Source organism: Mesitornis unicolor, unplaced genomic scaffold (assembly GCF_000695765.1).
Source record: "Mesitornis unicolor isolate BGI_N332 unplaced genomic scaffold, ASM69576v1 scaffold2777, whole genome shotgun sequence".
Classification (NCBI taxonomy): domain Eukaryota; kingdom Metazoa; phylum Chordata; class Aves; order Mesitornithiformes; family Mesitornithidae; genus Mesitornis; species Mesitornis unicolor.
The window spans coordinates 39209-54634 of record NW_010195557.1 but is presented as its reverse complement, the minus strand read 5'-3'; the positions used below and the strand labels follow the sequence as shown (position 1 = coordinate 54634).

Below are 15426 nucleotides of genomic sequence, written 5' to 3'. Positions count from 1 at the left end.
CTGAACCAGCGAAACTAGATACTGAAAACCAACCTGGTTCAAAGTGGCAAAGTATCTTCTTGGAGCCTAAAGCCTTTCCATTGACTTGGATCTCACCCCTCAGGACCACCACCTGTCTCCCAGTCCTGCCTCAGATCCCCTCTCCTGAGGGACCCCAACCCCACGCTGCAGGCATCTTCTCTCCTGAACAAAGCCTTTGGGCAAGCTCTAGCTGGTCCCCATTCCTGTCTCCAGCCTCATCTCCTGCTGCACCTCACGGCACTCCCTGGATGGACCCTAGGCCTGGCTCGCTGCTGTGCCTGGGACCGCTGATGGAGCCCCTATCACCAGCACCACCAGTGAGGGCACTGGGGTCACCTTCAGCTCCCAGCTCACCTGCCCTTGTGAGGCAACCCTGCTCCTGCTCCAGGAGAGATGCTGGCCCCTTACACCTTCTACCAAGGGCTCTTGTTATATTCTTTATCTCTAAATATTAGTTTGCTGGAGTGGGATGAAGAGCTTGTTTTGCTACTTCTCTCTGAGCAAACCCATGGCCTGGAACAGCTCCTTCCTCATACGGCAAAAGCAGCACCTTTACCAAGAGAGCTATAAAGACAAGCCACTTCTGTTTGCAAAAGGAGAAAAAACAGTTTTAATTCACGTGGAAATCACTTTCTTTGCACACACTGATCACGAATACCTGACTAGACAAAACCTGAGAGGGGTTTTGTTTTGATTTTTATTTAAGCCCTGTTGCTTCCTTATGGGAATAAAACGGTAAATTATTGACTTACGAAGGGTGTTCTCAGAGTTACACAAACACATCATAAACCCAGATAACCAATGCGATTTTATGACGTTTTGCACATGAACACGACACCAGAGTGGGTTTTGGTTCTGTTCCTCTCTCTCACTTCCTGGAACACATGGTTAGGACTGACCGATGTTTACTTAGATTAAGACGTAAGCTATCACTAAATTGGATTGGAACAAATCAGATAGAACCAGAGATGTTGCCAAACCAAAGCAGTGTCATTTCAACTGAATAAAGAAAAGTGAGGAAAAAAATTAAGAGGAGGAAAACAGTGAGTCCAGTATAAGATGCTCATGCACTCCAGCCCTACACCGCAATGCACTCAGCTGCTTTTCTTTAGCTTTCAAGTACTGAAGCAAGATCCACTTTATAACCTGAGCTACTGAAATAATGAACAACGCAAAAGTTTCCTTTCAGGAGCTCAGCCAGAGTCTGAATGTAGGCAATTAAAACCTCCTCCTTTGAAACTCACTGTGATAATTAAATTTCTGCACCCCTGAGACTGGGTTTTCAGAGAGTGGGTGCCTACGTGCCACTCACCTCCAGAGTCCAGAATAAGCACTGCATGGGACAAGTGCCTGTGGCTGTGCCAAGGATCTGTTCATGTTTGAAAATGTCTTTAAAAAAGGATTAGTGTCTCAAAATATCCCGTACGGCATTAGGACGCTGCATGGTGCCGGTTCCCTTATGCATAATCACTGCTGTCCCTAAAATGAGTCAGCTGTGACATTGCAGTAGCACGTCAGGACAGCCGAACGAGCTGGAGCGATCCCTGTTTGAGCGCTAAGCAGCTGACCAACAGGGTCAATAAGATGACTGCTGCCAGGCAAAGCGAGCTGCGTGTTCGTGTGATGTCTAGCGCAGCGAGGCCTTCTGATCTTCTGATCACAGCATGCACTCACAGCCCACACAACGGGAGTTCTAGTCCTCAAACCACGGCTTTCCAGAGAGTTCCAGTTCAGCGAGGATGGCCATGCTGTCTTTCAGAAGAAAGAACTTCTCAGTCTCAATTTTAGCATTTTCTTGTTGAGGGAAAGGGAGAGGTAACAGGAAGGTGTTGTTACTCACTGAAAATACTTCTAACATATTTTTCCCACTTCAATTTTTACCTAAAAACTTGCCACCTTCAGAACTTCAAATGGCCAGAAGACGACCTGCGGAATTTTGTGCACAGCAACCAGATGGAGAAAGGCAGGTTTAGGAAGTTTATCTCATATTAAGGAATTAAATACTCACAGGTATTCTAAAATGTGCTGAGCAACAACCTAGCCCGAAGTTCTGAGTAAGACGACACTGCTAGGCCTGTCAGTCAAGGAAAAGGCCTTCAAAACCAGCTAATCTCTGCAAAGGTTTGGGCATAATATTTTTGCAGAACATAACGCATATTTAGGAAAGGTAAGTCCCAGTTCAAAATTCCCCTTGCTATTCTCTTCCTGTATACAGTGAGCATGTTTTACAAGTTTCAATTATTTTAGCATCTTTTGGCACTTCAGATGCACCCAAGGCAGAGCTCTGCCGTCTTGGGCAGCAGACTGAGATACCCACACGGATGAGACACGGCAGCCACAATGAAAGAAACCATCGACTATCACAAGGTAAGGGTTAGCAGAAGTGAGAGAAACCCGTAAAACACAGAGGAAGAAAGAAAACACGAACATGAGAAAACTCATGACAAGCTGATGAAGATTTTGAGTTTTAACCCGTGATACTGGTGAACAAGAAGCCAAGTTAAGCAACCTCCTTCCAGTTCAGGTAGGGCAGCTACAGAGCAGCGTATCTGCTTCAGGTGGCTAAGCTGAACTCCTTGATTTGGTGAGAAAAGGGGGTCCTCCCTGTGAGATGGGTTGTTGCTTGACCAACACTGCAGAGTGACCGCCACCATACAGAACAGGTCAATACCTGCTGAAGTCAAATACGCTTTCCTGTTTGGCCTTTGAACTATGGCATTTTCAAAAGACTTGGGGATAAGTATGAACACAGGAGAAAACTTGAAAAACAAGGAAGTGAGGAAGAGCAAGGCAAAGCAAAGGGCATGCACGCCTGGGCATGATCTGACATCCAGTCCATATGCATTTCCTCCATGCTGCCCATCTCTTAAACAAGGGGGGGGCTGTAACACAAACCAGGAAAGTTGTGAAGATGCTTCACAAACTGTAATGTGGTCAACCGGATACTGTGTGCATCGATTAATTGTTCAATCTCATTTCCATACGTCAATGCTAAAGATTTCCTTTTCAGCTGCTCTGAGATAAACCGGTTTCTAAATTATTGTGCTTTGCGTTCAGCTTTACTTAGACTGGTTTAGCAATTGGAGCTGCTGGTAACAGCAGAAATCCTGTCTGGCAATCGCAGCCTGGATACTCCCAGCTTGCCAGAAGATTCTGACCTGCCAGCTTATCTCACCTTTGCAAGGGACCCGGGAGCTCCACACAAACATCTGGATTAGCCTCGCAGACTAACGAGCAAATTATAAAATTCTTCTTTTCCTCACAAGAAATTACATTACCAGTTATTTTCTTACACGAAAAATTACGTCAACAACCTCCTTCCTAAATGAACACCCCATGCTTTTTAAAAAGGTACAGATGAAATTAATCTACTAGAGATGTTACATTATTAAAACATGTGCTGAAATCAACAACGCCCAAGGCTCTATCACGGCATTTTGTTCTTCATTGGTATTTACATTATTACAGTTTTTATGTATTGCCCTGGAAATCAGCTTTGAAGTGGAATGATGAATAAATGAAGATTTATTATTGCTATCCTTATTAGAGGGATTTTAAAGTCATTAGAGACCAACAAGACATAATAATCATATTATATTCAATCTTCTCTAGAACATCTCCTTTGATAGGCTGCTAACTCAATTACTTAAACTTATGTTACAGCAAAACGCAGCATGCCTTCTACAGTTTGGCATAAGATGGAAACTTTAATGTTTTGTTTTCAGTTACCCAGAACTTGTTCTTAGGAAATTCATGGATTTCATGATGGGTTTCTCTGTTTTAAACACCAGACTCACGGTGAACACCTGGCTCAATGTGTCTGCTCAGTTCGAAAACAAGGTTAAAAGGTGGGGAGTAAATAAGGCACTGGAGCACAGTCCTAACCTGCAGTAACTTTTAAAAGTGAAAAAACCAAAACCAAAACCCTCACAGAAGTTATGATCTCTCCAATAGTCAATAGGCCTGGCTCCAACCACCGGGGAAAGCAGGAAAAAGCATCCAAATGCTCTGAGCAAGAGCAGAAGCAGAACTGTGCCACGCCGAGCAGCTCAGAACATAGTCTGGATTCCAAGTGAGATCTGTAGTCACGCAAAAAATACTGGTAAGAAAAGAAAGGTCCTTCCCACCTGTCCTTTACTCCTGAAGCCCTGTACCATAAGCTTACAGGTCTCTTCCATCATTTACAAGTGGGAACCTTATACCCCAGGCTATGACTTAACCCCCTTCTCTGTCCTCTGACACCTCCATCACTACCTAACCATGGCGGCAGAGACGGCACAGCGCAGCCGCTGGCTCTGCAGCACTGGAGGCCAGCACTGGCAGTTCTCACTGCCCAGCTGGAAAACAAGCGCCAGGGTAATGATGACCACCGAGTTCATTCCTCAGTAGGAGTGAACTGCTGCAATTACAGCAGTGGAGCAAAACAGAAAAGCTCTTGAGCAACAGAGAGGATGGTGCTCACAGAAAAAGACGTGAACTGCACTTATTCTCCTTTAATTCTGTCACTGCTGCTCTAAGTCCTCCAGGATTTTCTCCACTTGTGCAACATTTGAGGCAATGTGGGCTACCACAGCCACAAAGCTCACACCTGCTAGTTCTGCAGAGGTGCTTTATGTCAGATAGTCCCCAGATGTGAATACTGCAGATGATCACCATCTATGAACATCGTAATTTATGAATACTAATGTTCTCAGGAGGTTACCTATGCTATCACTCATCAGTCACCTTCCAACCTCACCTGTCACCTCTGTTTCTTCTACTTTGCTGGCTCCTTTCCCAAAATCTCTTACTGATTGCCTCTAATTCCCCTTCCATTACCCTCTTGCTCCTCGTGAACCATCCCATTTCCCTGCCACTCACCTCGGTCTTGCTCTGCCTAGTCATTCTGCAGTTAAATTTCCATACCTACAGGCTGCCGAGATACTTTGCTCTTGGCCACTGGCTGGATGAGACACAAGATCCTGTCTGGAATCAATTTGGGACTAACAATGTCCAAGTTTAATAGAAAATGAAGTGGGCAGAATGCTCTAAGCTTTCAGATCTAACTCATAACAAACTATGCAACTGCCACTACGATTTCCAGCATGGAAGAGAGGGAACAGAAATAGTATTCAGTCTCCTGTGAAAGAGCTCCAGGCACCTAGCAAGTGCAGAAGATTGTTAAAATGGACAATAAATATGATGTTAAGGTATAATTTTCTTGCCTCTCTTTTTTGTATTGAAAAACTGTGTTCAGGAACGATGCAAGGCATGGGAAGCAAGTGGCTTCCTGCCTCTGGGCACCTGAGGAACCTGTTGATCACCCCCAAGTCCCAAAGGGTCAGCAGCAAAGCCAGGGACACTCCAGCTCACCTCTCTCACACAGTCTAAGGCTGTCCCTTAGCCAGAAAAACACGGCTTTGGTGCTCACTCTGGTTACCAGCAAGTCACTGGAGTCACAGACTCCAACCCTCCGCTAAAAAAAGGAGCAGTCACTGGACTGGAGCTCTAGCAGTGACAAACTGCATACCTAAACTACAGTGCACGCCAGAAAACGGTGACCGGGGAGTAGTGTTTCTGCTATTGATAGGCTTCTGTAAAACAGGAAGCAACTAACAGCCCTCAAATGGATCCCAGAATAGCTAAATGATACTGCTGACACCAGTCCAGCTCTATAAAGTGAGAGTCCTTTAAAATCCCTTCAGTCTTCTTGATCCTCTGCCTCCAGAAGTTACTCTAGGTTTCTTGTCATTAAAATTACGATCTTTGGGCCACAGCAGGCAAAAAAGAAAAGCAAAGAGACACATAATGCCAAAATTGCTCTCTCACAAAATACTAGCTAAAATATAAACTCAAATGCCTTTGAGAAACTAGTAGAGCTTTTTGTTCGTGACAGCACTTAAAGACTGTTTTAAATAAAAGCAATACACTGAACTCACAACTCCAAAACCAGCATCCCTTGGGTTGGTGAAGGAGCACGCAGGGGAAAATAACCCGTCACTTAGCCCTCAAGTTTGCACAACAGCTCCTCTCTTCAGATTATGCCTGTGGGTATTCTCACTCTGGGATCCACTGTTGGGAAGCAAGCTACCCCCAGGAAACGTCAAAGAAAGTGAAATATCATTGCTTTTGAAAGTAAAGGGAGGTATTTTTTGCTGCTAGGTGTGTCATTCTCACTTCTACACAAACAATTGCTATAAAAACCACCAGAGAAGAGAAGTTTGGCGCACTCAGTAGCAACGCACCTATTCTAAGAATAACAGTACTGAGTTGCTTATTCACAGCTGACTTAACTTTCAGAGAGATATCCAGGCAGACTTGGAAATCTCATTTCTGAACAGTCTTCCAGGTAATTCTTAACATTGAAAAAACTGAACTATTGTTTAGATAATTATCTAAAAATACTTGGCATATACCAACAGAATGCAGGGGGAAAGAAGAAGAAAAGCCATGAAGCTGACTACACGTTATCTTACACACCCTTCCCGATGCACCAGGGTCTGTGGTAACAGCTGGACCACAGAGCAGTCCTCCCAGCCAGTGAAACAGACATTTTCATCCCACATTCAGAGCTTCCCCGTGCCACTGAATCCCTCACAGAAGGTTATTTCTAGTTTCATTGTACCTTCGAGCCCTGTTTGCTACAGGATTTCAGAACTAATGTTTTATTGCTTTACAGGACAATAGCATAAAGGAATTCTTTTTCTTACTGAAAAGATTTTTAATTTTTAGGAAGAGAGCCAACTATTTTGGTATCTAATGACAAATATATACACACATGCATATATAAATATAAGGGGGTTGTGCAACTGGTTGTCTTCAAACTATCCCAGGATGTGAGGAGTTAGACAGTGAAGTACCGTACGTCACTTCGAGTGTTCATTTTCCACTAAGGATTTCACCCCCACCTCTACTTCAGCTGTCATGGTGCTAGGCCCAACTGCACTATCACAGTGACTTATTTTAACATGCATTTTCCTTTATATTTTGTGAAAGGACAAAGCTCCCCAATACACCTTTCAGAACATTCCTGATGCTGGAGGAAGATGAAACCCTGCAACACTTACCCCCAAACACATCTCCATTCTGATAGTTTTTCCCCTTCTGAGTTTCCTCTTCGTTTTGAACAGTAGAAACATGCTTGGCGGAGGCACAGCCCATAGCTTCATTCAGACAGCTCCAGCTGGACCGAACCACAAATCATTTCTAGAGGTGCACGCTCATTGTTTGAACAATAATCCACCTTCCTGCTTGGTTGTCGAGTCACTTTTACCTACGGATGGCAAAAGAGAGAAATCATTGACGAAAGGTGACCTCTAAACATGGGGCTTCAAGAAGACAAACGATGGGATTCGCCAAGGTGTGTCCAAGAGCACAGGCTGGCTCTTAGGTTGTTCAATACTCAATTAACAGCTGACGAAGGCAGCTCATGATACAGGCAGACCGATCCTGCCTTGGGACAGGAACTCGAGGTCTCTAATCCACGGCTTGAAGAAAGCGACGTGCTCGTTTCCCACAGAACAAAGGGGTTTTATGGAAAGCAGAGAAGAAACCAGCAGTATCTGCTCCTCCTGTTCCTTTTACCCATCCACCCATCAAGCCAGATTTCTGACAAAGCGTTTTACTGATTAAGAGCTGCTAATTGCAAGTGTTCAGACAAAACACCCCCCCTAAATCAATTAAAGATCTTATGTTAATAGATGTGGAAGGCGATAGCCAGCTGCATTATCTTTTTTCTATGTGATCATTACTCGACTGGATCCATAAAACCTCCACTGCTCAAAAAGGCAACTATCCCCATTTTAAGATGGAACAACACTCCCTGAACAATCCAGATGTCACATAAAACAAAAGGAGGAAGAAAAAGCTAGTTTATAGCTGCAATATTTTATATTAAAAATAATTAAATCCACTAACTGTTTAATGATCAAACTGCTCCACACTCAAACAAAATCAACTCCAAAGCTGGGTGAGGTGACCCACCTCGCTTTTCCACCAGCCAAACGTTTTGGAAGAGAAGAGCTAGAGGAAGACAAGAACCAGCCCTTTTTGCCGAGTTTTTTAATTCAGCTATAGCTAAGATTACACGTGCCATTTCTTAACTCATTATTCTGCGTATTTATTTAAAAGGATGCAGCTTTACTCATTTTACACCATGCTGACCAGAAAGACTTGATCTATAAGAGCAGACAGATGCTCTTACCCAGGATCTAGCAGTATCCACCCCACCAGGAACAAGCAAAGAAAATCCTTTGGGTTTTACTTCCCTGCGTGCTCAGCATGAACCACAGGCCTGCCCATGCCATACAGCACCCTGGCACATCAGGACACAGCCTAGGAGGGCTCTGCAGCCTCGGGAGGGGTTTCCCTCCCTGTCCCAAAGTCACAGAAAGGAGGATGTGGTCTGTCGGGCTGAGAGTGATTCTGACTCTGCCACTGTGGCCGCAGGTCCCCAGCGGGTGGCTCTCACCACGCAAGGGGAAGGACTCTGGATGCAGAACCAGCTCTCACTTCTCCTCACGGATCAGCTTCTGCCTTCCACCCTGCTCCGCACAGAAAAGCGCTTTTCTCCTTTAATGAGGGCATTTCACCCAAAGCACACAACACGTCCATGCTCAACCCCGGTTCTCAGCAGCTAAGCCTCCAGTCACACCTCCACATGCATTTTTACGTTCAGTATACTCCCCAACATGCTTTCTCCTTTTTTTCCTTCTCCCGATACAATGCACACTTAGTATAAAGTTCTCATCAGCCCATCCCTCTCTTCTCCCTTAGTCACAGGCAGCTACTCACCTAAAACCGCAGGACTTTAACCCAGGCATTCACACGGTCAGTGGAAGGGAGTGAGCAGACCCCTCTTCAGCTATTGTTTTAACCCTGTATGGTTACATGATTTTTATTTTAAGAAAACCTAGGTTTTGAAGCAAAAGTCAATATTAAATTAGGGAAACTTTCTCCTTCATCAAACAGTCACCAAGGCTATTCTTCAAACCATCAGAATGCATCTGCTTGTCAGACGTATAGACAAACCCATAGCCCTGCTAAGGAACAAACAGCTCTCTGGATTCCTCTGTGCACATCCAGACAGTCAATATCCAGAGCAGGCCACCCTAATTACACTGCCACTCGTTACAAACACAGACACACTCATTTCACATACACTATATTAGCTGGTTTTAAGTTTTTTGCAACACAGCGAGCGCCGCAGCTGACAATTCATCGTCACGTGTGTCCAACAAGTGTGAGAGCCTGCACCACAGTGACAGGTCTTCAGCTCAGTGCCGGGGTGGGAAACAAGGATCCGTAAGGATTTCCAGCATTGGCCATGCTGTGCCTGCTCAGGAGGTGCTGCAAGATACACAGGGGTCTGGGAAACGAAGAACAAACAGCAGCCTGAGAAGGGGAACTGCTAACTGGGCTGGAAATGACGCGTGGGCTGATTTTCATAGAATCACAGAATCATTTGGTGGGGAAAGACCTTTGAGATCATCGAGTCCAACCATAACCTGTCCATTACTAAACCAAGTCCCTAAGCACCTCATCTACTCGGCTTTTTAATCCCTCCAGGGATGGTGACTACCACTTCCCTCGCCAGCCTGTTCCAGTGCCTGATAACCCTTTTGTGAAGAAACTTTCCCAATATCCAATCTAAACCTCCCTGGTGCAACTTGAGGCCATTTCCTCTCATCCTATCGCTTGTGACTTGGGAGAAGAGACTGACTCCCCCCTTGCTACCCTCTCCTTTCAGGGAGCTGTGGAGAGTGGCAAGATCTCCCCTCACCTCCTCTTCTCCAGGCTGAGCACCCACAGCTCCCTCAGCCGCTCTCCATAATTTTTGTGCTCCAGACCCCTCCCCAGCTTCTCTGCCCTCCTCTGGACATGCTCCAGTGCCTTGACGTGTTCTTGGAGTCAGGTTTCTTAAAGGATGCAAATTTGCTTACAGACAACAGCTTTTAATAGACCAGTTGAAACAAATGAGGGGGTAAAAATAGGCAAGTTTTTCACCATGGAGTCCCTATTTCAAAGAAAAGCAGGAGCCTCAAGGTAAGCAGAACCCAAAACCAGTAACTTTGATTTCTGATTTGAAATACCACCAGTTCTGTTACTCCAGAGAAAAGGCTGTGGCCAGCGATGGGGCAAAGAGCAAGGGGACAGCCGCTGTGACCCCAGACAAGACAAGAAGGGGTGACAGTGGGACAGCCTGGACGCGGAGGAGATCACCACACAGCACAGAGCCGCTGGCCGTGGGGCAGCACAGCCGAGCCACACTCGCACGAGTGTCTGGTGAATGAATTATGCCGCTGCCTTATTCAACTATTTTCCCTCTTTCTTTTTCTGTTTCTCAGCAGGGACCACTTACAAAAGGGAAACAGCTGCTTAGTAATAAAAACCAAATGTATCTCATAACATAGCAGCGGGCTGGTTTTCAGGAGGGGATTTTTTGAGAAGCCTTCTATACAGCCAACACGCAGCAAAACACATCGCAAAACACTCAATCATTGATTGGCAGCCAGGAGGGCGACGGGTCTGACACACGCAGGAGCAGCGAGCTGCAGGAGCAATCAGGAGCAGAGAGGCAGGATGTGAATGCAGAAGGATGAAGCTCTCTGGAGGAGGGAAGGGAAAAATACCCACAGTCAAATCTCTCTTGCAGCATCACGGTAGCACACACCAACCTCGCTAAAAATACGGTCACGTTCGAAGGCATGCTGTGATTAACGGAAACACACAGGGACAAAGAACTGGAAGTTTCACCGTTTACATTAAAAAACAGCAATCACAGCAGTATCTGAAAAATCTACACAAATAATACCTGGATTACGGAGGCAATTTCTCCCGGTGCCAATAAATTGGGCTGAGAAAGCTCCTCCAAAATTACCTGCAAGGTTAAGTCCAACACACATTTCCAGGCACATTTCTTGGACTACCGTAAACACAGTGCAGTGGGACAGACAACACTGTGACACCAATAACTACCATAAACCCTCTGCTAATTCTGGGTTAAAACAAAACAAAACAAAGCAAATAGTGAGAGAAAAGCAGCACTGATTTCACAAGAGATGAAGTCTGAGCTACACAACACCGTGACGCTCTCCAGCCTTGGGGCAGCCTCTCTGGCCCAAGCACCGAAGCCCACGGTGATGAGGTTTGGGTACCGCTCCGAGCTGAGGTGCAGCTTCTCCTCTGGCAGGATGCAGGACGCGAAGCGCAGTACTTCAATGGCAGCAGAATCACACATCCGCTCCGCCTCCTCCCCCACTTCTGCACAAAGACAATTTTCCCTTTTGTCTCCTTGAGCGTTTTGGGGGCAATACAGAGTTTTAGAAGGCAAAAATAAAAAGAATAAGAAAACCTCAAGCCATTCGCGGTTCATGTTCACCACCCACCATCATTAATTATCGAGATTTGAGAGGCAATTTGCAAGCTCCAATCTGCAAAATGCTGGTGAGAAAAATCTCTCAGGCAGATCAAAGTGTCTACACCACCCCCAGATTCAGCGCGGCAGGTTCAAGACTAACATCTTACGTGCGGGTCAAGAGAAGGCTACAGACACTCGCAGAGGCTCTACTTTGTACCCCAAGCTTCTTCTGAGCTAAAAAAAAAGGGAGATCAATTCTTAGAACAGAGGTTGCTGTTGGAAACCTTAAGCAGTTTTTACTTTTTGAGGCACGTCTGTGTGGTACTTCTTGTTTTACCAGCCCTTTCAACACTTCATTAACCCACTCGTCATCCCTTCACCTCTTCTTTCTGACAGTCGCATCCAAGGCTGCATTCTTGACAACACACGTTTTGCTTCCACAGCTGAAAACCAAACACATGATAGGGAATGTGTCTCCAGTGTTCTACAATTGTGTTCTTCTACTACCACAGGTGTATTTGCTTTCACCTTTATTGCATCGAGATAACCAATCTTTTATCTTCTTCAGGCCGCAGATACATCTAAAAATTTCCTTTCGCGTTGACCACACAGGAAATCAAGTTAAAACTTCACAAAGCTCAAGACATCAAAGCAATGAGCTTCATACAACCACGAAAAACCAACTTGAGCTACAAAGGAAAACCACACTGGCTTTTCCTATTAAACAACCCAGCTGGGGCAGAACCCAAGGATTTAACTTAGTGCTTAATTACACTTATTTCATATAAAAACAGGCTTGTTTGACTTTTTTTTTTTTCCTTTGCCCCCAAAAAGAAGCAAGCAGCAATGTCTTCTGAATTTGCCCATGGAAGTTAGCACCTGGGAGCCACCCTCCAACCGCCTCTGCCAGAAAAGACAGCTTTGGGGTCTGTTCTTCAATTGCCAAAAGGCATCTTTGTGCCAGAAAGACAGAAATTCTGCCTTTGAAGCACACCAATGGCCTAAGGAGAGGAGGAAAAAAGACTAAGAAAATAATCTATCACATAGGCTCTCTTTCTCCTTCTTCAAACTTTTTGAACTAGCATTGCTGGTGAGTGCTCTGTTCCTCTGAGTCTGCAGCCAGAACACGCTCCCTGCCGCCTGTTGATACCAACAGCTGTGAAATTAGGCATTTTCTCCACTTCTATGAATTGTTTGCTTCTGGGATGCAAAATTTCCGTGTTTATTACCACATTTCAGCATCCTATTGGAATCACGCTGTTGCGGCCAGCTGGGTGAACGCAGCAGTAATTTGGCTGGAAGGGAAACGAACGAGCGCGGTGCGGTAAAATCAACAACGCGCAAGGAAACGCAGAGCGGGCGCACCACGGTTTTACAGCGTTCTACTCTACCATCACCAAACTCAACCAGCCCAGTTACCCAGTCGGGTGGCTGCCTCTCTGGGGACGCCACGCTCAGCAGAAATTATATTTGAAGCCTTCACTTTTCAAGGAGCAAACAAGAATATTGCAACCTGACAGCCAAAGAGACCTGACAGAAAAACCACCGAAGCTCTTCTACCCAGATTTTCCCATCAGCGAGGGTTTGAATTAACGCTACTAGTTCCCATCATGGGGTTATTCGTCCTGCTGCAGGACAGACGTTGCCCCACTGAGGCTTATCTTAATCTGTTGGACAGACGTTGCCCCACTGAGGCTTATCTTACTTTATCTGTCAGCAGAACTAGCTCTCCTTTTTTTAGTTCTGGTTGCAATCAGCATTTCTGCTGACCCAATACATGAGTTTTGATGTATTAAAGCGACAAGTGAAAACTTTCATACAACGTATTCCGCCTGCACAGCCTCTTTCAAACCAGCAGCGGTGGCACAGCTCCTCTTTACCACAGGAGGCAGTGCTGCTACCCAGTCAAAACTTCAAAAAAATCACGACGTTTAACCTATGTTCTTTCCCTTCGCAGGAAAAGCAGCATTTGTTATTAAAAAGAAGGTTACATCACAATAAGCTGAGAACACCTTCAGTATTTCCTACTTCTGTATAAGGGATCACTACCAAACGCGTTTCAGAGCTGGTGGTCACTACAGCAGCTCTGCCCATTACTTGGTAAAGAAGGTTACATCACAATAAGCTGAGAACACCTTCAGTATTTCCTACTTCTGTATAAGGGATCACTACAGCAGCTCTGCCCGTTACTTGGTACTTCTCTTTTTGGTCACAGTCAGCACTTGATGATTGAAAACCCAAGAGAACCCAGCTTGAGCTTGACCTGATTAAAGGACAAGACCCCTTCCACCGACTTTTCGTGGCTTGAGGTCACTTCAAACTCCAATTTCATGGAAGAGAGATTGTTTGGTGATTTACTTCCAAAGGGATTTTGCTTGTGCTGATGATGGCAGCCCAGCCAGGCACACTGGTGCGATGGGAGATACTGGACAGGACTACAGAAGCCCCAGGTTCAATTCTCCTCAATACATGACTTTCCTCTACCTCTAAGCATAATCTCCAGCACTACTCCACCGTAATGGGTAGGGTGCACAAGCACCTCTAAAGTACAAAGAGAGCCAGCAATAAGCTCGCCTATTTAATTTTCTTTCTGCCTTCACGGTTTAAGAGCAAGACGTGGTTTACTGAGCAAGATACAATAAAAGGCCCTGAGGTACAGGAACAGTGATTTGTACAATGTTTTGTACAAGTCTACAGGTCTGAGCATCATCTCCCTTCTGAGAACTCACTCCTCTTGCTTTGCCTTGCTAAAAATAATTTACAGACACAACCATTATGCCTCTTCAATCAACCCCATCATTCAGCATTAGGCTAAAATAAAGTGATGTAGTAGCTGGAGCTGCAGCACCAACAAAACAGTTTGCTTTGGAGGAAAACCTTGAGAGAGAATTACCACACTGAAAAACCAGCTTCGTCCTCCTAAATTTCTCCTACCCTCTTCCCACCAGTGATGCAGTGTGCACCTCCAGATGTAAACACTGACTTTGGCCAGAGCTGAACTTTTCAGCTCTTTTTCTCCCAAAAAAGCAATGGCTCAACAAGTTGCTCATTTGCAATGCTGAGCATTTACTTTTTTATTCCAACAGTAAAGGCATCGAGTATCTAATAACACACACTTGGACTTCCTAGACTTGGAGGTCTGATCTTTATTCTTTGTTCTTCCACATTTTTATTCCCTTCCCAAACTACTTCTTTAGTCTCTCTCATGTGCCACCACGATGGTGGAAATAACCACCAGAGATGGGTCTGCCAGATGCCTCCAGCCGTGTGAGACACAACCTCTCCACTCCGTGGGGAGATGATCCCCGTCTTTCAAAATGAAGCAAAAGCACCTTTTGCATCACCGTATCACAAATCCGGCAGAGCTACGCTCCCCAGGAAAGGGACTTGCAGGCTCCCTGCGAGCTGGGGTGCACGCAGCAGTCTCCACCCCGGCTCTTCAGCCCGTCCGGTCTCAGTGCTGTGCACCAAAGTGGTGGTGCAGTCCAGAGCGATGCTGAAAGAGCAGAGATGAACTCTTCCTCCCCAACATCTCCTGTTACAGCAAAACTCCTCTGAGACCGAGGACTGAAGGCGCACCACAAGCATCAGTGCTGTGCCCCCTGGCTCTGCGGGGCAGGAGGGAGGAAGAGGAGCGTGGCTGAACAACCAGTGCAACTATGGCCTGAGCAACCCAAAACTACCAGAACTGCCAATCTGACTTGCACCACCCAAAAGCAGCCAGCTGACAAACCACGCTTATTTTGGGTGTCACGGAAAATGCAGGGTCTCCTGCACATGAGATCTGGACATCTTTCAGCTTATTAACCAGCCAATGAGACCTGTGATGGAAGCATCAATTACCAAATACCTGAGGTGCACAGCGATGCACAGGTCACACGAAGTCCTTCCAAACAAGCTGGGCAAGTGTCCACCAGTGCTGGAGCACCCTTCCAAATACCTCAAACAAATCTTGCCATTAATGGATAATGGCAACCTTGATCCTTCTATCCAGTCTTGTTTCAGACAGAGTGAAAAAACAGTTCCCATGGACTTGTGTGCATTTTTCTTGAAGCACAAGGGTTCCC

General features: G+C 45.6%; 1 protein-coding gene across 1 annotated transcript in view; it reads right to left on the bottom strand.

The window, feature by feature from the left end:
• LOC104543521 (chromosome unknown open reading frame, human C1orf21) overlaps positions 1-7161 on the bottom strand; it is a 68477-nt gene extending 61316 nt beyond the window's left edge. Inside the window, exon 1 of the mRNA XM_010188153.1 lies at positions 7068-7161. Within this exon, the coding sequence (XP_010186455.1) occupies positions 7068-7161 (94 nt within the window). The remainder of the gene's footprint in view (positions 1-7067) is intronic.
• Between the last annotated feature and the right edge of the window lie 8265 nt (positions 7162-15426).